General features: G+C 39.8%; 2 protein-coding genes across 7 annotated transcripts in view; both read right to left on the reverse strand.

The window, feature by feature from the left end:
• SYNJ1 (synaptojanin 1) overlaps nt 1–10,474 on the reverse strand; it is a 66,543-nt gene extending 56,069 nt beyond the window's left edge. For 2 of the 5 annotated variants that reach the window (XM_072845421.1, XM_072845409.1), the window contains exons 1-2: nt 9,806–10,345; nt 8,887–9,032 (exon numbers count right to left, since the gene is read on the reverse strand). In XM_072845421.1, coding sequence (XP_072701522.1) covers nt 8,887–9,032; nt 9,806–9,924 — 265 coding nt within the window. In that variant the 5' untranslated portion in view covers nt 9,925–10,345. Of the gene's footprint in view, nt 1–8,886; nt 9,116–9,805; nt 10,347–10,377 lie in introns of those variants that run through there. The other 3 variants (XM_072845432.1, XM_072845443.1, XM_072845454.1) reach the window with 3 other exon arrangements.
• An 8,077-nt stretch (nt 10,475–18,551) lies between these two features.
• Nucleotides 18,552–23,484, reverse strand: part of PAXBP1 (PAX3 and PAX7 binding protein 1) — a 29,887-nt gene continuing 24,954 nt past the window's right edge. The window contains exons 16-18 of one of the 2 annotated variants that reach the window (XM_072845492.1): nt 22,777–22,923; nt 22,234–22,388; nt 18,552–20,116 (exon numbers count right to left, since the gene is read on the reverse strand). In XM_072845492.1, coding sequence (XP_072701593.1) covers nt 19,999–20,116; nt 22,234–22,388; nt 22,777–22,923 — 420 coding nt within the window. In that variant the 3' untranslated portion in view covers nt 18,552–19,998. Of the gene's footprint in view, nt 20,117–22,233; nt 22,389–22,776; nt 22,924–23,484 lie in introns of those variants that run through there. The other variant, XM_072845501.1, reaches the window with a different exon arrangement.

Below are 23,484 nucleotides of genomic sequence, written 5' to 3' on the forward strand. Positions count from 1 at the left end.
GGATGTCTTGGATGGTTGACTGCAGCAGTGCTCAGGCTGCTTTCGGGGTAATGCACAATAAGGGAGTTCCCATGATCAGGAGTGCTACAATATTAAGGAAAGGCACTTGAGTTTTCTGAAAACCAAGATGAAATCAGGAACAAGACACAGCTGCACCATACTCCTTTCCATTTTCTTACACTTGAACTGTTGGGACACTGCGGGGACCAGCATCTCACTGGGGGCCAGGGCACTGGTAGCCATGGGGACTCCCCCAGGGAGGCAGGGCAGGCTGGCGTCAGCCCCAGCCCAGGACATCAGGCACCTCTGTGGGGATGCGCTGAGGCCAGGCCAGGATGTCGGTCTGTGGGCACAGGTCAGGCCTGGTGAGGGTAACTGGGGCCAGATACAGTCCCAGGACGGCCAGGCAGGCCATGGGGACAGGGCCAAGGCTGGGCTGGGACATCCGCCCAGCTCAGCAGGGCCCATGTCCAGGCTGGGCAGGGCTGTGGAGAGCTGGAGACCAGCACTTTGCTGCAGCATCACTGGGGCAGGGACTGACAGCCCTCAGGGGACTGAAATGGGGTCCTGGGCTGTGGGCAGGGTGGGGGAAGCTCCAGGGGGGCTGGGCAGGGACAGTCAGGGCTAGTGGTGTCCTCAGGGCCCTGACGTGAAGAAGCAGTAATGCTATGAAAACATGCAAATGGTTGTACAGCTGGTTTCTAGACCAAAAGTCCATTTAGCCTCCAAACATTTACAAGAATTTCCTGAACCAGCACTTCCACCAGTGCTAGCCACAAGGATGCCTTTCATTTATGGATGCTGAAAGAAAAAAACCCAAACAGCCAGGCCAGAATGTAATCTATTACTGACTGCCGCTGCACATGGCATTTCCCATTTCTGAAGATACCAAAATTAAATCTGCACATTTTCATATCACTCCGTACCAAACAGTGTGAATAACAACATAAGTGCTCTGGAACCATCCAGATTCTCCCCGTAAGTATCATATTTAACTCTTCCTTCTTCACCAAAGCAGTAAGCTTCATGAAGATCTAGGCTCTCTCACTTCATTCAGCATGCAGAGTCATCGGATACAGCTGGATATGCAAGAGCCACTGAACTTACAAAAATACGTGGCTAAGACCCAATCTATAATATCTTACATTCAGTGTATGGAAAGCCAACTTTCAGTTTCCTCTATGAACAGCTGAAATTACCAACTGGGTGAACTGCAGCTCTGAAGTTACACCGCAGGAAGGCTAAGGTAATCCTGACAGAAGGAGAGAGCATTTCCAAGAGCATTTCCTCATTTCCTCTGTAACATTCTTAATGAATGAGAACATCTCCTCCCAGAATGGTAGGTTGGCCTGGAGCCATAAGAACCCTTTTGACTTTGATTTATGAGCTCTGTATCTTGAAAAAAAATGCAGCTAATATAAATATGCACTCAGAAAAACATAAAGTCCTACGAATTAATGAACCTACTTCTCCTCGAGAAATTGACTTTTCTATTTATTCATCTTTAAATAGCTGGAAGTAAGCAAACACAATTAAGGCTGTCTGAAAAAATATAAAACACTGTCACTCGCTAAGAAGAACGAATTAAGACATGCAACTTCTAAAGACAGAAATTACCAGCTGGAATGACAACTTTCATCCATAACACTAGACTTAACAAATTTTAAATTATACTGTAGAGGAGCACTACAGAGTAGACAATGCAAGCATACCTATGTCTGTGTATAAAGATGGACACACAACATTACGAGGCAGTATTTCTTCTAGTACTTTGTGTCAGTTCAGATGTTAAGCAGAAAGGAAGTTAAAAGCAGTTTCTGCTTAACCCACTGCATTAATTAGATTCAAGTTGATTAATTTCTAAAACAGAAATAATGACTAGCTATTTAGCAGTACAAAAAAAACCCAAACCAAACCACAACACTTTTAATGTGGTTTTCAGGTGAAGTTGTAATGCATTCTTCTAGAAAGCCAGCAAGCCTCATTTGCCGTGTCAAGAGAAAAAGAATAAAAAAATTTTAAGTCAATCTTTATTAAAAATTAATAGGTCACAGGATTTTTAAATGTTAACTTCTCATTTGTTCCAAGTTAAATCACAAGCATACATCTGTAACAATCACACCTTATCAATCACTGACTCATTTAAGAAAGGTGACTGTTCAAATTATTTTAAAGGGATTATGTCAGTCCTCCTACTGTTACGCAAATGGATCCCCATTAAAAATCTTGTGTTCAGGACAACTTGGTTCAATGTGTATTCTGCTTAATTCCAGATTAGAAATTAGTTTTGCAATTTTAACAATTATAAAGCTAAGATCACATTAAAAGTTATCATTTAGGCTTTCTACAGTTATGTTCTCTTCTTGGTGGGCTTACAAGGTGCCATGACTACACATTTTAAGTTAGTGGCTACAATTCTCAGCTAGAACATGGGACACTGAGCTGGGAACAAAGACACACTCCTGAAATTATGTGCAGTTCCTTCAGAAACAAGACTTCTCATTTAAGTTCAACGAGAAAAAGCTCATGCTACTGTCACTTTAAAAAGTTTAAAATCTGAAAGATTTATGAACTATTCTTACACAGTTTGTTTTTGAGCTTTTAAGATTGAGGTTTTCAAGCTTTTTGTCAAATCAGGACAGTTGAAATTTTGGTATTTAAATTAAAGTTAACATTTTAATATTACCACATAGGTGACATTGATATCAGAGTGGAGTCACCACTTTCATTTATAAATCAACCAACTGAAGAACCATTTTATTACTTTTGATACTTTGCTGACACGAACAGATGCACAGAAAACTGGACGACAGATTATATTTAAATCTTCCATAATTCATATGATATTGTCTTTGAATTAATAGGATGATTTTTTTTCCCCCACTCTATTTGCTAGTTCAAATTATGAAGTAACATTATTCACTTCACAAAGACATTTATATGTTACCATAATCAACACTTATCTTAAGACTATGGGGAGGAACCCCCAAATAACTAATCACCTCTTCCCAGCAATGAAAAAACCCCAGACATCTCTAGATGTTAACAATTATATCTAAATACTACACACCAGAAAAAAACCCACTGTTTGGAACAAAACCAACAAAAAAATTGTAACAGATGAGCAAATAAAAGGCTTGGTTACTTTAACACTATTTTCCAATACTATGCAAATTTACTCCACAAATGTATCATTTCAACTAACACCACTGATGAGGGGGGAAAAACCAAGCTGAGAAATAAAAGTGTGAAAACAAAGCTGACCCACGTAACAGCCTACAAGCACTTCCTTTCCATTCCTGGGTCCTTTCTGACCCAGTTACACATTCTCTATTGAAAACAAAACTTTACAGCACCAATAATCTACAAAGATTTTCTTCTTATACTGAATACTTTGATTAAAATAGTTATTTTACGTGAAATCCAACTGTTGCAATTTTTGCCTGTACGAGTCAACTCACAAAATTACAAAATTTTCAATTTAAATATGTGCTAGTATGCAAAAAAGCTACCAAATTATCTGAAATGTAGAAATGCTAATTAGTTTTTCTACATTCTGTCTGAGAAACTCCAGAAGTATGCAAACGAGGCTTCTTAACAGACATTTAATTAGCAAGAGCGATCATTCACTGGATGTCCAGTAGGGCAAAACGAAGACCTTTACTATCATGTGTGCTATCACAGAAATGAAAATGTACTGAATTGAAAAGGGAACATTCATAAAGAGAACTATTTCTTGCCAGTGAAAATCCCTTGTTAAAATCATGCAAAAGGCTGTGGTACACATAGAGGATAGTCTTTACTACTGCTGTAAAGCTAGTCTACCTTAAAAAGCAAAAAGCCTTCAGATTCTGTTGTAAGTTCTTTTTAATATTTCCAGAACTGCGGACCAAATTCTTGCAGATCCATTATGCCATTCAAAGAGGTCTCCCAGGCAAGAGTTACTGCCTCCACCAACCTCCTGGGAAGATTCTTACTGTACTTCTTGTACTTTTCAAAGTGTGCTAGGCTAGCATACGTGGTCTCTGTTAAACCGCGTGATTTTGTTGGAAATGCCTGGAAACCAATGAGCGGAACATCTTCCCAGTAGATTTGAAAGGACAGTGAATTCTGGCAGAATCCTAGGAAAGGCATTTGATGACAGGAGGACAGGTTAAAGCCTCCTCCACCAGCAAGGCTGCCCTTGGCAGCCACTGTAGCTGTTGCTTCCCTGCAGTTTCTTAAGTGTTTGAAGATACTTTTTAATGGGAAGGCGTAGTCCGGAAGATGACACTTAGTCAAAACAGTAATAGAGACAGGAAGGTGAAATTGCTGTTTGCCTTTGCATCCCAGTCCCTTCACATTGGTCCCTTCAAATTGGCTTCAGCTGAATACAATATTACATCAAAATACATTCAAAAATTGTTTCTACCACAGCCTGTATTTGACCTTTCCTCTCTAACGTAAAGACGCTCTTTCCAGAGGATAAATTACTGCTTGAAGAATTTTAATCCTTATTATTATTGTACCTTTATATATGTATATAAAACAGGAAAATATTAATATGAAGCTTATTTTATGGGATCCCATCATGAAAAACAGAATGTAGTAATTTATTTTGAGATATTCTCCTTCCCTAGTTAAGGGGATGTGGTTCCACTCAGAACTCTGGATAAACATTATTGGGGGGGGGGGGAAATCACACAGTGGCAGTTTATTACTGGCAGCAGCAAACACCGAAGGAAAAAAAAACAAAACCAACTCTGGTTGTGAGCATACAGAATGTTACCCTCCTTAATAATTATGTACATATGGCAGGTGCTAATCAAATATATCTGTCAGTATGTTTCTCTTCTGGGTGTCTAAGCTTCCTCAAGCACCATATCAGCTTAAAATCTCTTGCAAAATTATTATATCCCATCTGCTACTGTGGACAGATAATAGCACATCTGCTTCCCCCGCCCCAGGAATGCAGTGTGGAAGAATTTTCTTTTAAAAAAGAAGTGGATTGTGAATGGGTGATAGAGTAGCATAGCTAAACATGACTACGAATACCGGGATGCCTGCTGCACACAGGTTATTATAGCTCTTACTTTATCTAGCTCTACAGAAAGCTCAGGGTGGGCATAGTGCCTCTTCCTGTTCACACCTGCTCTCTTCTCAGCTTTACCATAAGATTGAAGGGATGTGCAAGAAGCTCCTGCTCTCTCCACTCAGGGCTCAGTATTTTCCCAGACGACAGAACATTCTCATTTACTCATCACAGGCGACAGGAGTAAAGACAGCCTCCCACTTGTTTTGTTATGACTCACCAGAGAGGAACAGGGAGAGAGAACACCCTCCTGCTCAGTCAATGAAATCTTTACAGGTAAGATATCTCATTAAAGAGTCCTACTTCAAAGAACAAATATACTGTCTATTTTATATGTCAAATAAGAAAAAAATAGATATACGACATCGTCCTACTAAAATCTAAACAAATCCGCAGTGAAGCTGCTGACATTTAAAACTAAGTGCTCTTACAAGGCCTTGAGAAACAAGTTGGCAGGATCCCCTCAGACTTCAATATCTTGGGCTAACCCAATACTAGGAGTGAGTCGATAAAAGAGATATTAAATATATAAAGGCAAGCCAAGTTATTTCTCAGATGTTTTGGTCACAGTAACATTAGCTAATCCATGTTACAAGCAGTACATAGAACACTTCCAGCAGAAGCATGGCTTGGGCTGCTTCCACGTTAGGATTGAATGATCATGCAACCACCACCTCTGTGAACTACCCCTTCGACCCTCTTCCTTTCTTCCATCTTATTTTGTTGACTTGAATAATAGATTCAGTGCACATACAACACGCACTGTAAATCACACAACCTATGAGTTGTACAGCATTTCATACAGAGGCCTAACTAAACCCTCTGAATCATCTTGCAATGCTTCATTGAATGTAAAGGGGATGAAGGTTAATACTGTTATCCTTCCCTCAGCAAAATGACAGATGTACTTCCTTTAAGATGACATTTAAAGGATCAGCAAGCTTTCACTCCTTTCTCTTAGCCCATTTCAAACCCACATTTCTACACAGGGATACCCCAGAAGATGCAGTTCACTAAGGCTCTCAGAACTGAACCACATTAATCACTTTTAATGGTAAAGTGTATTTCACTACGTTGTGCCTATATTATACATTCTACATATAGATAAGAACTATGATTGGGTATAAGGCTGAAACACCTTATTTTATCTTCAGTATTTATTAAAATCTTCTGAAAAATGTTTAACAGTGAGATCAGTATTGTCCATTTTTGTAGTCCACAAATGTCCATTGTCCATTTTGTAGAGTCTAAAAAGTGTTAGCACCATCAGCAAAAAATACAAGTTTTTAACAGTTTAAAGTGATGCTGTTCTGGATTTAAATTTATATATACTTGATCTGACCATTTTTCTAACTATTCACACAGATTTTACAAACATCTGGGGAATTTTCTCCAAGGGCCAGTCTTTCATTAACTTTGGCTTTTAGATTTGTACCAATATCCAGAAGTTTGTAAGGCTACAAACTAGAATCTTCTGACTGGTTTGACTAGAGTGTGGCATGACTAGAGAGAAGGAGAAGTAGTACTTTACAAATCTTACCCAAGCACTAATAATTGTACTCCTTTAAATATGTATTAAAAATAATAGATACCAGAAGCAAACAGCAAGCAGAAAAAGAGAGAAAAAAAAAAAATCCTGAGCTAGGGAACTGTAGCGCTTTTTCTGCTGTCAGTTCAAGGGTATGATTGTGATCTTTCAACCATTAACAAAAGAATCATGTTTCAGTACCTAAAGAGTTTAGGTTCAAAAAGGGAATTAAAGCAAAATGCCACAGCTAAATATGCATTGGGAAATTATGCCCATTTACCAGATAGAAAAAGAGCAAGCAGTTTACTGGTTAAGGTTACTGAAAACAATATTCAGAGTAACTACTTCTAGCTAAGTATGAACGTTTACTATGCTGATACCTACCAATTAGAATACCAAGGACAAACCTTAACAGACTAATAATATGCTATTTCTAAGTACAGAACCCAAGAGGAGAGAGGCTTTCAAACTTCCTTCAGGTTCCACTTCCTCTGTTTGGTAACAACATGAGGCATAGAATAGAGCAGGAACTTTGATGTTATTTTTAATTTTTAGAGAAGAAAGTTTATCCAGGTGCCTGCAGTGTATCACAGCACAAAAAGCAACTAACTTACTGTCCTTTTTAAGCTTAACTTTCAGGAATAAATTATTTTTAACACGTTGCTCTTTAAGTAGCTTAAGCTTGTTCAGTAATTACTAAATGCATGCTAAAATAAAGTTTTCCACAAATCTTCAAAGCATTTTTCCCTGTCTTACGGATTTCACTAAACCTGTTCACTAGCTTTATGACTGGACACTTATTCCCAACCCAATCCACACCACACAATGCCTTTCAAATACTGCTGGCAAAATCAATGAAATTACTTAAATACATAGTAAGAAGAAACTGTATCAGAAAAAAAAAATTCTCAAAAATAGGAGAAAAGCACTCATTGTTTTTCACCTGGATCATCATACAATTGCAGCTATAATGTCAATCATGCTGGCATGTCCCATTGCTAGGCTTCTAACAGTTAATGGCAGCTTGTTCTAATCGCACATTAAAGATGCAGATTAAGCTGTATGCTAGAGAGCACTTGTTCTTACAGCCTGTCCAGTACAGATGACTCTATGCCCAACTTCTAAGTCCGTTATACAGGGACAGTCAGGTGCCTCACAAAGAGACCATGACACTGCCATGGAGCACCCTCACGTATCGGAGAGCCAATTGCAAATACCAAACAAAGGAAACTTATCTCAAGTCTCACTCTTCTTTGGTAATCACATTTCTAACTCTGAGTCTTGTTAGAGAACACACTCCCCATTCAGCCTACTCCATGGTCTCAAAGCCAGAGCATCCTCCTGAAAGGTAGGTTTTTGAGTCTACTCAGACTTCAGGCAGTGAATCAAATCTCCCATTTTCTGAACGGTGCTTAGAATAGCTAGGCTAGAAAACCACAAACAGGCATCAGAATGAATTAATCAAAAAGTTATTGACTAAAAAAAAACTTCCACAGTATGCTTTCTATAAAAGAGTAAAAAACAAGCTTAGAAACCCTGTGCAACCAGGTGCTCACTTTCTGAAGAATACAAGCCAAACTACATTTTAAAACCCTATCTATATGCTTCACGGATCTCTTCCGCACTTCTCATTTTAGTGTCCTCCTTCAACTATGACTTAAAAAAAACAGGGTGGGGGGAAGGCAAAAAGAATTGAAGGGAAACATTTAATGCATTTATCACTGAAAACATGTAAGAATAACTTTGCAATGCAAGACAGCTTGCTCCAAATATTACTCATTTTATTACAAGACAAATCAATACAGAGTCTCAAGATAGGTTAAAAATACAGGGACAAAATAAAGCTAAAAATCAAAAAGCCATCAAAAATCATGATACAAAATGAGATAAAAAAACAATTTAAGATGATGTACCATTTAAGAATATAGATTTTTTTATTATGAAATACAACATAGAGAATTAGCTTTTCAATGAGTTATCATGTATTCAAAAGGAGAAGGTTGTTCAGAACCAAAGAAATAAGCAGATGTTGTTGGAAGCTATTAGAAGAAAATTTAGTATACATGAAAATATACATGCATGATGAAATGTAATTAAACGTGTAAAATTCTCTCTCAACAGATGAAGATATGAAAATGCCTTTTTTTTCCTCATTTAAATCAGAAGCTTCTCCGTTAGCAAATAAGACAACAGAATAGTGCTTCTTTATATTCCATAAATAAACAGCTTACACAACATCAAGTCTGCCAACTTTTTACACTGTAGTTATCAAAACATATCGACTTACAGAGGACAGCCACAGCTCCAGATTCAAACATGAGACATTCTTCTCTGTTTCTGGTTTCCACTATCACACTGAATGGAAGTGGATCCAGCTTGTGATAGACACGGTATCCTTTACTGAAAGCCATTTTGCCTTTATCGGAGGCAGTCCTGTCCAACACAAGATGATGTTAGTGAAACCTTCTTGTGCTTCCAGATACCTTCTGCAAAGCAGGTCTGACTTGCATCCTTTCCTACGGATTTTACATGCTTAACAAAAACAAACAAGAAAAAAAGACCTGCTCACTCTTTCTACCTCACGAGATTCATTTTATCTCGTGTTCCAAAAGAAATATGGGGACTACCTAAAGACAACATAACAATGTTTCAGAAACACAATTACCCAGAGAAACATCTTTCAAAATAAAGGTTTTATTTAAAAGCTTCTCAGAGACAACGAGAATTTCTTTCACAATAATTAATGAATAGGATTTCTTCTTAGGAAAAAAAAAAAGGAGAATAAGGTTCTCTAGCCACCACAAATATGTAAGAGCAGCAACTAGCTTAATCATAAACTAATGTCAAATGCAGAGGACCAGAAGTCTGGGCAGGCTTCAAATTTTAGATCAATTTTATTGATTCTGACCTTGTACAAAAGGACATATTTTAAACACTAAAGCTGTTAAGACGTTTTAAAAGATCATACAAAAACATTAACCTATTTTGTTTTTCTTTTTTAAATGAAAACAGGTTTTTGTTTGGATTTAAACCCTCCCTTGCAGTGGCTGACGACTGAGACATTGCAGTATTGTACTGGTGAAACTGCCTGTAAGCCACAGAGGTAAGATCTTCCTTTAAAACAATAAAGAAACCCCAAACAATAAGAAACTATAAACGAACGCGAGAGTACCCAAATTTTAAGGGCTTAAGCTCAGGAAACATACAGCGAGGGAAGATTCTTCTTGAAAGCCAGGGGCAGGGTTTCTGCCCTCTCCCCTCCCTTCAGCTCAGTGTCCGTAACCTCTAGGGCGGACACGGACTTCACGCCGCCGGTACGGAACATGCCGGCCCCCACCCTGCAGCACAGCCCCTGCGGGCGCAGCACCGCCCGGGGAGCAGCGGCGCCGGTCCGGCCCTGCACCCGAAGCCCCCCTCCCTTGCCGGGCAGGAGGAAAGGGGTCACCAGACAGCCGCGACTCTCCCACCGGCCGGCCGAGGGGCAGCCCCGGGCCAGCAGATCCCCGGGCCAGCAGATCCCCGGGCCAGCAGATCCCCGGGCCAGCAGATCCCCGCCCCGCTACCACCTGCCGCCCGCCGCAGCCCGGTGCCGCCGGTACCCACGACGCTGACAGAGCCTCCATCTTGTCTGGCGCCAGCGGCGCCCCCGCGGCCCGAGCTCCGCAACGGCGACAGCCGGGCCGGCTCCACCGCGCACTGACAGGCGTCGAGCGCTCCCCGGGTGCTGCCGCCCCCCTCCCCAGCCCCCCAGCCGCAGCGGTACCAGCGCCTCCCTCACCGGCCGCGCCACCTGCCACCAACGGCCGCCCGCTCCGCTCCGTGCCGCGGGAGCCGGCGGGACCTCACTTCCGCTCCGGCCCCGCCGTCCCTTCCGCATTGCGCCTCCCGCCGCCGGAAGTCGGTAGAGGGCGTGAGGGGGCGGCAGCGCCGGCCGCGGCGGGGCGTGGAGGATAGGGGAGGAGGGGGGAGGTCGCGGGCCCGGCGTGAGGCGAGGTGCCAGGGCTGCCGTTAAGCGGTTACCGGCCGCCCCGCGGGGGAGAGGGAGAGCGGTTGATCGGCGGGGCCTGCGGGCAGGGAGGTGTTGGCCCGCGGGAGCAGCCACACCGGGCTGGGTGGAGGCTTTGCCAGAGCCGGGTTCCTGTGAGCGGCATCCCTCGTGTAAGGCCCTGTCAGGGGCACGTTGAACCGGAGCATTGAGCGTTGGGCAAGCCCTGCTGTCGGGGTGGAGTGTAGCCTGAGGAAACCTGGCCCCTTAGGGAAAAGCAGGAAGAGACCCCTTAGAAGAAGTTCTCCTTTCGCGTTGTCTTATGGCAGTGCTGGACTGCAGGCTTCAAAGTTGAAAAATGTGCTATGGATGCACGGTGAGGCTGTGTTAAAACACAGTCAGCCCCAGTCCTGGTTGTGTATTTATTACAGGTGCAGCAGGGAGAAAAATCTTAGGGATAGGCTCAGAAATAGCAGTGCAAACTGAACAACCTCTCTGCGCAAAAGGCAATGGGCATAGAAGCTGTCAGTGCAGATGCTCGCCAAGTGCTTCGGGTCAGGTGGGAGCACTGACTCACGGCTAAAGCCTACCTCTTCCTGACAGTCTTCAAAAGTTTTAAGGACAGGCTGTAAGCATCTCTTTGGAAATTTCCATTCAGCCTGCGCAGGCTGCAAGTGGAGGAGGAGTACTGCTTCACAGGAGCTTTACTGTATTGTGTTGGTGATAAATTGCAAGCTGCTGAGGAGGCTACAGAAGACAGGTTTGAGAGCTACATGCTAAAATCAAGAGAGAAGTGGGCTTTGCTGCACTTCAGGTAATGCTGGGGCCAGGATGGCAGTTTGAATGGAGAGCTGAAGTAAAAAAAACAAAATCTGAAAAAGTGTGGAGAAACTCTCTTCACTAACACTATAATTTGAACTAAAGAATATGCATAAGGTCAAGTGTGGGAAGTATAGCTACCTCCTGAGACAAGAGCTGGGCCATCTTTGATTTTAGATTGTAGCATTTCTTCCCGCTACCTTCTCATCCAAGATCAATTCCCATTGCGAAGGGTAAAAATTAAAAATGGAAAGACCTATTTTGTTTCTTATAAACTTTATATTGAAACACAAAAAGTTATGTTTGATATATATTCCCTGAATAGCTTTGATCTATTCTAAAGAAATAGTAGATTGTACACATAATCTTTTGATATTTAAATATGGTCTTATCCCACATACCTACCATAGGCTAAGTACCAGTTGAGTGGAGTACACTGGTGGGAGGGAACACAGAGCAAATATTTGTGATGTAAAATACAGTGTAAGTAATCTTTGTGTATTTTTAGCTGGCCGGCTTCCTACATGCATTATGACAACCTCAGTGAAAATGTTCTATAGATGAGTTTTTAAAAGACTATTTAAAGATAAGTTTCTTGGGTTTTGAAATTACTAGAATGCATAATTGCTATCAGCTTATTACAGTTTATGCTATTTCTCACTTGCTCATGGTAGATGCTCACGTGCAATTGAACTATCTCTAGCATAGCATCAAAAAGAAACTCATGAAACTTTTTTACTGTTGAGAATGTAAAAATAAAAGAATGACAATGTGGCTGCTGTGGAAGCAAAGCAAGTGTGTCCTGGTTTTATCCATGAATAAAGATCACTAATAGGGACAGCAATTTAAAGGTTGTTTTACAAGATACACCCAAGGCTAAAATGATATGTACTTGTAGTGTAAAACAAGTGATGTATCAAGTTTATTCACATTTTTTTCAGCAGGTAAAATAGATTCAGATGGCATGTGTGGTTGTTTTCTTATGAACATATATATTTTGCCTCAGATAAATATATTTTGCCTCAGGGTATTTTTTTTCTGATAGCTAACCATTATTATGCAGTTGAAAATGAACTACTCCATTATTTGTGTAGTGACTTTTCAAAACATCAGAGAAATGCATCAGTTGAAAATATAATCATAGAATCACCTAATCACAGAATGGTTTGGGTTGGAAGGGACCTTCAGAGATCATCTAGTCCATCCACCCCTGCCATGGGCAGGGTCATCTTTCACTAGATCCAGTTGCTCAGAGCTCCATCCAACCTGACCTTGAACACTTCTAATGATGGGGCACCCACAGCTTCTCTGGGCAACCCGTTCCAGTGTCTCACCACCCTCACCGTAAGTAATATCTTCCTTATGTCCAATCTAAATCTACCCTCTTTCAGTTTAAAACTGTTGTCCCTTATCCTATCACTACAGGCCTTGGTAAAAAGTCTTTCTCAACCTTTCTTATAAGCCCCTTTTGTATATGGAAAGGCCGCAGTAAAGTCTCCCTGGAGCCTTCTGTTCTCCAGGCTGAACAACCCCAACTCGCTCAGCCTTTCCTCATAGGAGAGGTGTTCCAGCCCTCCCAAATGGGAGGCACCCATTTTTGTGGCCCTCCTCTGGATCCCCTCTAACAGGTCCGTGTGTGTCTTGTGCTGGGGACCCCAGAGCTGGACACATTACTCCAAGTGGGGTCTCACGGAGTGGAGCAGAGGGGGAGAATCACCTCCCTTGACCTGCTTGTTATGCAGCCCAGGATACAATTGGCTTTCTGGACTGCAAGCACACATTGCCGGCTCATGTCCAATATTTCATCTGCTGGTATCAGTTTACATAAGCTGAGAATGTAAAAAATGTATTGCTATCCAATAGTGGGAGCTTTGATAAAGCTATTATTAACTTCAGAAAATACTGCTGTTTATAAATTAATGGAAAATGAGAATGAATATTTGATTCTAACTAATTGCCAATGTAATATACTGCATAATATAGCAAAGCATATTACAAACAAAGTTTAATTTGTTCTTCAGTTTTGTTTAATAAAAGGTTTTGGTAATTTTTCCCCACCTGCCAACTGAATTTCAGAATCTCACCAACCTTAAATATATGGAAATGTGGAGATATACCTCTGTAACTGGAGCTCAGGGAGGACGTAGAGGAGTCGAGAATGAAGAAGTGAAGGTGAGCCTGGGATAAAAGGGCAGGGGGGGGAAGGCGTTGTGTTAATTGTCGTTGTTTCTTGGTATCCAAATCTATTTTATTTGGCAATAAATTAAATTAATTCCCCAAGTCAAGTCTGTTTCCCATGGTGGTAATTGCTAAGTGATCTCTCCATCTTTCTCTTGACCCATGAGCTTTTTCATCTTACTTTCTCACCCTGTCCTGTTGAGGAGGGGAGTGAGAGAGCATCTGGGTGGGCGTCTGGCTGAAGTCCAAGGTCAACCCACCACAACTTCACTGGGCTTCAGAGCAGAGCCTATTTAAAACTTCTTTGCTGTCTGAAAGCAGAGTTGGCTCAAGGCTTCTCGGCAACCTAGGCAACATTTACCTTTGGTATCAAAAAGGTGAGGAAGCTCAGGGCCATGCTGCGTCTGTCAGAGGAAGACGGATGTGAAGGCAGAATTAGGATGCCTGAAGGGGGAAGAGGAAGGTTTCTGGGCCTGCAGATCCTGCTGCAAAATTGGGAGGAGGAGTGCAAAAAACAGCAGTGGCAAAAAATGGGGAGAGAGCGAGCCTCAGCCTCAGCCGTATCAGCAGCTTTACCCCCCTGACCTCTTCCCTTGGCAGCAGCAGCAGCAGCCCTGGGCTGCCAGGCTCTGTCACATGCACCACTGGCAGTGAGGCCACCGACTATTTTACCCATTCCACTAAGTGTTCAAACCACCATTTTCTCAGGGACATCTGTGGTGTTGTACATCGCTAAACTGGCACAGCAACAGCAAATAAATGAAAGTTTTGACATTATATTTAGTGTGCATATCCTTTCTAGCACTTATCATAGGCCTTACTCCTGCAAACTCCTACCGCTCATTAAATCTTTAAAGCTGAGTTTCCTCTATCCACCACTTGTTTGCAGAGGCAGTTTTCTGAACTGCTAGCTCCTTGAGGTAGTAACCATGTGTGTACATTATAGTTTTAGTATCTTTAGTTCAATGAAAGTTGTATCTTGATTGAAGCTTTTGGGTAAAATGGCAATACGTAATTTAAGGGTAATACTGGTTTTAAGCCACATGTCCCCAGGGTGTGTGAGGCCCATAGTCATGCAACCTCCATCCCACTTAATGTTTTCTGTTAGCTAGGTATCACAAAAGTCTTAAGACAGTAAATAGACAATACTCAAGAACTTGTATGAAATCTAGGCTATGAAAATTTGGGCTTAAATATATAAGAAAATTACTACACCAAATCTTGGAGATATATCTGTGCTTCACTCCAGGTCTCTGCTCTATGAAAACATTTAACTATGCACATAAAGCACAAAAGTAACGTAAGTGGAGTCAATGGGACAGTTCACATACTTGAACAAAACCATATGCTTAAGTCATTGTTTGGAGTAGAGCCTTAAATGGCAGGCCCTTGTATTATTAAGTTTGTCTCCATGCAATTATTTTATCCCCATTCATTTATTTCTGCATATTTAGGGCAAGAGTTTTACTTATATACAGAAACTAAGAACTCTTGGACAAAAAATTTTGTCCATTATTTTGTCCATTATTTCATGGTGCAGACAGACTAGTTCAACTAACAATTGTAAGGCTACCAAAGTTTTTTGTTTGGAGTACCACATGCAGGGCAAAACCGCTCAACTCTGATTCATCCTGTTGGTTGCGTGCGAGTTTCTCAAAAAACCACAACTATCCTCCCGCCTTGCAACAACCATTTTTGAAGCCTCCTCAGAGTTCTCTTTTCTGTACGTGCCACTACTAACTCCTGGAGGAATGGTTTGCTTGTGACTTCACAGGTAAAGCCGAATGGTCAGGTCACAGGTGTTGTTATTTCCTTTTAAAGCACTGATCACAGGACATTTACTTTTTCCTGGGCAACTGATAAACCTGAGATGACAGGAATACTGCTTTTAAGTACCACCACGCATAAGAGGACAGTTCAGCCTGTTAAAACAAACCTCACCGAGTCATTCTACCAAAGCTGTACACTACATCAAAACTGCAGGTCCATATCCCTTCTCCCAGTATATATATTTAGGGTTCTTTGTAAAAAAATGGTTTTTTTGTAGAGTAACTTAGGGAGAACTGAAAGCAGAACCACCGATTAGCAAACTTTTGCAGAAAATGAGATATATCTGAAAGGAGGAGAAAGAGGAATCATGTGGCTCCCTATATCTGCACAATTTTTCCTCAGACTTCTCCATTTCACATTTCAGATTTCATTTTGTTTTCCTTTATAGTAAAGGACAAGGTTTTCCCTTTGCTATTGGTGACCTTTAGGATAAAGGTAATTCTGTAGTAACTGTAATCATACATAACTGTCTAATAAAAGAACTATAAGTATTAAATAACTGTAATAATTCTGTAATATATTATCCTATTCATAAAAATGTCAATGACTGACAATTTTACATGCAATTTTTTCTTACATGTTCTACATCTTTCCTTTTCCTAAACAACGCTAACTACTAAAGAGGCTATTAGACTTTCTCGAGAGTCCCTGTAGAGTTCTGAGCAGAAATAAGGTTGCCATGTCACTTGATGTGTTAGCACCTTCTCACATGGGATTTCATCATCATCTAGGACATCAGTCTCTTAACAAGTTATAATTATTTCTTAATTTGGATAGCGAAGAGTGAGATACACATGGTAAACTGTGGGAGAATAGTGTTAAAGCAGTTGACCTTGGATTATACCTCAACCAAGCAGCGGTTGTGTAACATTGTTTAAAGATCCTTATGTAAAGTATGACCACTTTGCTACTAGCATTTAATTTGCATCAATAAATGAGATCCAGGTGAAGTGGTAGAAGTGAAAGTGGTTATTTTGTTGATAAATAAAATTGGGTAACATTATTTACATGAAGTCCTTAAGTGCCTATACAATTCTAACCATTTATACATAGGAGAGGCGCCGCATTGCCCAAAATCAGAAGTTAGGTTACTTATCACCCGTAAGTATGCTTTGCTGCAAGTTTCTTCATGTTATTGTTCTCCAAATGTAACATTGGATGGGGATGGGAAGGAGAAACTCCTCAAGCGTGCAAGGGCTCAGACACCACAGCCACATGGTGTCATTGTAGCAGAGGGAGGATGGGCTAAGTGTGAATATATGCTATATGAATAGCTGGTCTTCCGCAGCAGTTAATTAGGAAAATACCTACAGGCTATCTTGAAAAAAGATTCTCTGTAGCTATAGTTTATAGAGATTACAAGGAAGATATGCTCTTCATTCCCTCCCTTACAGTCCTAGTCACAATCTGAATTGGAGCAAAATGCCTGTATTTTTAATAATAAATGCCTTGAGCTTTACTGCTCCACTAGTCTGGCGCTCCATTAGTAGTGTGCACACCTACTGAAACTGCAGTTACAAACCTGCATTTAAGTTTTGTAGTTATATATATATATACACACACTATTAGAAGAAAAGCAAAGTTTGAGATGACAGCTGATGGCTTGAACCTCTAGAGGTTCTCCTTTTCTCCTCCCTGAACTATACCCTAGGAGAAAGTGAGGGCATGACTCATTACAAGTATTCTTCCTAGAGAAGCAGTAGAGAGTGAATAAACATGATTTCCAAAACAAACCCAGTTACTGTTGTTTTATTAGCCCAGCCCAGCACACCACCACCACAGGGAGACCTGGTGGACAGCAGAGCAAGGCTGAAGAGGGCTTTCAGAGCAGATGGATCACTGTTGACCACCTTTTGTGAACGGGCCACCTTTTTCGACAAAGGCACCTGGCACCAAAAGAGAATAGTTGACTCCAACCCTTTTCCTGCACCCTCTAGCTTTATTAGCCCCAGTGTTTGGAAAATTTCATAACTGAAAATCCAAACTCTGACACCTCCTGGTCAAGTACTTTCCTTATTTTCCAGTGATGAAATCTTTGAATCTGCCACCTTGCAGCTTCAGTATTAGATGGCAGTCAAAATTCTGGATGTAGAAAAACCAGTGGAAAGCTTTGGCATTTGAGGTGGTTACTCAGTGATTCTGAACGAATTGACAGTACACAATGCGCACTTAAGATATTCAGAGAGGACAGGCTTCTAACTGCTTCAGTAATTTCAGTTGAAGGAATTTCATTGTCTAAAATATCCAAATAGAAATAAAGTACATTTTCAGCCCTGCAGTAGTATTAGCTGTTTACATTCATTTGCAAACAGTAACACCAACTATCCAGTTGGACAACCAACCTAACTTAGCAGCACAGGTCTTAGAACAGCTTGAGCATATTTTACTCTGTCCACAGAATATACCCTCCCACCCCATATATAGTCACAGGTGTAAGGGTAGCAGCTATTCTGAATATCAGCAGTAGTTTTGTTGCACTATAAAAGCCTGTGTTAAAGACTTTATCCTAAAGCCAGGAAGTTAACCTTCACTGAGCTTTATACTGCAGTGGCTACACTAGAAAGAGTAGCCGAAGCAGACTGTGCAAAAGGCGTCTGAACTATGCGTCCTCACCCTGGAGATCCTGTGACTAGAAGGCAGGCATGTATGAAGATGCAGAATAGTCTCTGTACAGTATTGTTCCTCCTTGTTAAAAAAAAAAAAATTAAAATCTCACTTTGTATATTTTTGATTACCCCCTCCCTTAACCAAACATTCTACAACTATGAATCTCTCTGGTGATGAAGTCACTTGAGTATAAACACATACTTTTTCAGAAACATTGGTAGCATGGATTATTTGTGTCCAAATACTAAAATCAGTAACATTTTAAGCACAGAAAAGGTCAAATCTGTCACTATTAAATCATGTAACTACCAGTACAATAATGTTTCAAAATATCTTAGCCACTCTTTAGGTAGGTATAGGAATTCCAGTGTTTATCCTATTGCTTTTTCAAAGTAAAGACACTTCTGTTCACTCCAAAAATCCACCTTCTAGGGATTATTTTTTCTTTCAGAGTCAGCCAGCACATGTATCATTTTCTTTACCACCTTCCTAAAGGAATAAAGCTTACCAAGTTGCACTGCAACAGCTCCTTGACAGACGGTTTATTGAAACAATTTTTAAAAGCAGATATTTCTGAATGTACTCCATCAATCCCAACAGTTCAGAAAAACAATTGTTCAGTGTCCAAATGAAGTGTGCATGTTACAAATTGTACATTTTTAATATACTCATTTATACCACATGACATGAGCATAAAATACAGTGATTTCTTATGTTATTCAGTATGCCAATTTATTGCTACAGTTCCCCCAAAAAGTAGGGCACACCTGGAAATAGCTCTTAATCCAAGGCTATTACAGCTGTTCCCATGCCTTGGACCCCAAGATCAAGTCACTAGTGTTCCAATCTAAATCACCAGATTTTTAAAGTGTTTTCTTTTTAATTTACATTTAAATTAAATGCTTCTTTTGCAAGACTATTCTTAGATGGTATTTAATGGGAAGTGTACCATTTGAATATTTACTACAATATAAATACTTCAAATCATAGGATACAAAGTTTTCTTCACCTTCATTTTGCTTGACATCTTTAGCTATACCAATCAGAAGAAACGGGTTCCATGTAGGAAGTTACAAAAAAACCCCAACAAACCAAACAAAACCACCCCACCCCCCCCCAAAGAAAAAAAAAACAACCTAAAAAGACACAAACAGTGGATTTAACCAACTTGCACAAGGAATGAGGGTCCAGAGTTCATGGGTAAACTATGACTCCTACAAAATGAAAGGTGTTTTAGGGCTTAGGAAGTGCTATCACGTATACTTGCGCAATAATCACAAGTTCACATTGTATGCCTGTATTAAAAAAATAATAATTAAGCACTGATTAGGGTTTTCCTTTGTTTTGTTTCTAAGAACAGTCTTATGAGTTCCATATTCTGAATGCAAATATTTTTTTAGCTGTTCCAATTTGAGTGCAGCACAGCTGCTTTTTAAAGGTCAGATTCCATTTGAAAGTGTCTCTACTCTTTAGCTCAAATGATTTTCACTTATTTGAATGTTTTGCCAGCCCTTTTGACCAATAATATGATCGTTTTATTGTCAAAATAAGTATTTTTTTAGCAAATGAAAAGCTTATTCCAACAGTACAAGATCTCTATATCCAGTGTTAAAAGCAACATGGTGGTATAAATATATGCATACATTGTATTACACATAATATATTATACACATTCCAGTTAACCATGGAACAATCAACAGGAGTAGATGACTACTAATCATGGGTACAAAGTATTTTTGTAAACAAGATTTTGAGAAACTTTAAGGAAAATCTGATTTCTGGAAAGATGACAATCTTGGGATTCCATTTTTGTTTTCAAGGAAGTGAATTTTTTTTTTTTTTTTTTAAGGATGCTGTATATAAGAATGCACTTTGTATTAAAACAAAGATCAATACTTTACAGTTTAAGAAACTTTACATATGTACATAAATTACACATCAGGAATGGTTTTAAAGCTCAAAATGAGTTGTTGGAAAAGTCTATTTTCCTTCTATTAAAATCTTTAACTCTTTTACGTTGTGATCATTCGCAACTGTCACAGCATGATCCAGTGCTCGGATACTTGCTAGAAGCTTTATGATCTGCTTTATGTGCTCCCTAAAAAGGAGGAAGGAGAAGTCAATACAGGAATGGAACAATCATGTACAAGTATTAAAATTTCAACAGAAGACTACATTATGAATCCATATAGCAAGTAACTTTCAGATAACTTCACATCATCTTCTCCTCCGCTTGCTTAGTCTGATAAAATAAGTTGGTTATCAGCTTTGTACTGAAATTGAAAGATTTATTTTGGGAGTAGGAATTAATTGTACAATATGGTTTAATACTCGATGCAGTATAATCTAAAGAAAAAGTCTTGGATCACTTATGGTACTGTGCAATGAGTCAGCTCTCTTGGTAACTAATGTTTAAGCCAAAAAAAAAAAAAAATCAAGGCAGCAAGTATGCTTTAATGCATGCCTTAAAAAGGTATGAAGCTTGCCACCAATGAAGTGCATTACAATTCAGGTCAATCTAGGAAGCTCAGACTGAACAAACTGCTAGGAGGACTGTACTACTTCAGCTGTCAAAAACAATTTTGATATCTTGCTAGGAGGATGGACATTAAATTTAGACCAGTCTCACAAAAAATACTAGAAGTTCAAAATTAATCTTAAAAATGAACCTAGCTGATCTATGAAAAAGCATCCAACATTTGGAAGACTAACACCAACAGACACAGGTAAAGATACACTTCCCTCTTGGCAGAAATGAATGCATTTGTTTCAAAACAACTGTACTAGATTTTATATGAAAAGACATGACATTCTTCAGTTATAAAAAGTAGTATTCCTGCTGCAGACTTATCTGCTTAACAGGGGCAATGGCAACAGATTTGTTAAATGCTGGGAAAAAGCAGGAGGACAGGAGATAGAAATTAAATTAGAACTCACTATGAAAAAAAGGATTAATTGGATGTTTTTCTTCCAATACAAAGTTTTACCAAGTTATCATTTCAGCTGGTAAAGAAAGTTCTTTCAAATTTAGAAACAGGCTACCAAAAGAGAGAAAGTTTAATCTCTACTGGATTCTCTCTCAACTCCTTCATTTCAATTGCAGTATCATGCTACACTAGGCATTTTGGTTTTGGAAAGGAAGGAGTAGCAAGTCGATTTTGGACTTGAATCATGGGGAAATTTAAATTGGTATGTGACAGTACTATTATACTTTGTACACAAAGTTCTGAGGCATATCTTGAGAGTGGATGAAAAGTTGTTTGAGCACAACCCAGTGTGGCACAAAGCTCGGTGTTCTCTGAAAACAAGGTGATTCATACGCCACAGCCAAAAGTGACTCTAAAGACAGAAAAGTGTCTAATAACCAACATGGTAACTGGAAAAAAACCTGATATCAGAAAAAAAACCCCAAACCTTCTTAACCAAGATTTTTCAGTCCTATGCATAAGATCAAAAAGGGAGAAGGATCTAATCCCCTGGAGAGCCTCAATAATTGAAGAGTAACTCAACAATGGCTCAGGTAAGTTCAACTATCAAGAATGACTAATGCAGGTAGCAAGGGGGTTTGTCTTTCCAAGTTTCAGGTTTGCTGGAACAACAGAACTATTGACCTTGAAACCTCTCCTTCTCACGCAACAGCACAGGAATAAACAATCTTCCAGTCTTGTTATATTCCTGGGTATCAGTGCAACAATTTGGTTTTAAAGTTGACCATTGCTTAAAACGATACACACATTGCATTTCAGGTTACTTGTTCAGCAGTAACTTTTAATTATGCTGGTTATCAGATACAAGTAAAATGACTCTTCGATCTAGGGGAAAACAGGTTCATCTAGTTGGTTGTGTAAATAAAGTCAGAACTTTTGTACTGTATACAAAAGCACAGTTCGTAATTTAGAAGCCATTATGCAGGAATCAGCAACAGGCTCACAAGGTGGAACAGTCCAAAACCAGTAGCTACAAAATTTGCCAGAATCAGTGACACTAAGCAGTAGTGCAGAATATATTATGAATGTTTAAAGATTTCCAGCAGTTGTTGTTTTCAGACACCTTAAAAATCTCCTCATCTACCATACCGTAACATTTTTAAAGTCTGAATTCAAAGAAGTTTCAAAAGACACTCAGCAGTATGGAGATATTTACCCATGTTTGCATGTATCAGCAAAATAACACAAAGCACAAGAACTGCAACTGCATTAACTCCAAATAAGTTACCTTGCATTTCTTTTCTCTACATCAGAGCAACCAATGCTGTTTCTATAAATTGTATCAGCCAGATGAACAAGGTATCTACAGAAGTTTTCTAGCTGAGAAATAGTCTTGTCTCCTTTTAGATTAGCGAACCACTGTTTAGGAAAGCAAGCAATTACCTAGACATAACAGGAAAAACAAAGTTAAACACAACATAACAACACTTTGAAAGCCATCTAACATGATTTGTGAAGTCTACCAGGTAAGACTGCAGTGACAAGGCCCAACTGACTGAAACAGTGAGAAGCCTTAAAAAAAAAGTTTCAAAATTCAAGCAGTAAAACACTGAAACCTACACTATACCTAAACTACCTACAGGTATGAGCCAGAGAAAGTTCTTTCTTTAGCTTGTGTATTAAAAAATAAAAATCTTTTTTTCACTGACATTACAACTTGGAGATATCAAAACTAAGATTTCATAGGTAACCCCAAGTTGTAACTACATTTTTCCTTCTCTTGAAATTTGTGCATTACAAGTGATTTTAAACATAGTTTGGTTTTACTTACACTTTGAGCTTTCTTAATGCTGTCCTCTCCATACTCAGAGTTTTGAAAAGCCATAAGAATATATCTGTTCAGCAGACCATCTATTGACAGTTCCTGGAGAGTTTTGTTTGAAAGGATTCCATACCACTGGAGAAAGTTTCCTAATAACTGAAAATATAGCACAGGGAAAATAAGTATTTAAAAATGTACTGAAACCAGGAAGTTGATCAAACACTCTAGAGCCTCTTCAAATGCAACAGCATGGCCAAGGTAAGCAGTGGAAATATGCCTTCTGTTCGCTTCAAAACTATTCAGAACCCATAAAGTACCAGCCTAGAGCGTTACGAATTCTTATACAACCACCACCACCTCAGCTTTGTTCATGTTTTGCACAAGAAATCAGGGAAAAAAAAAAAAAGAATTAAAGTTTTAAGCCATCTTGTTCTCAAAATCTGATGTCAATGTCAAGCCAAGCGAGGCCTAGCATATGCCATATGGGGACAAATTCACAGCCCCCCTGTCAATGAAATCCCCAGCTACGCTGCCAGCATACCCTTATTTCCATGGCACGGTGACACAAGAGACACAAAGTGTCATGGGGAAGCGCTGGCTAAGCCAACTGTACAGCTGTCACTCCTCACTGGTGTATGACCTGTGGAGAATTGCTGCCAGCCTCCTACAAATGAACGCAGCCAGCAGTTTACTGTTGAGGCAGATCATCAGGAAACA

The sequence above is a fragment of the Ciconia boyciana genome, chromosome 1, assembly GCF_034638445.1.
Source record: "Ciconia boyciana chromosome 1, ASM3463844v1, whole genome shotgun sequence".
Lineage (NCBI taxonomy): Eukaryota > Metazoa > Chordata > Aves > Ciconiiformes > Ciconiidae > Ciconia > Ciconia boyciana.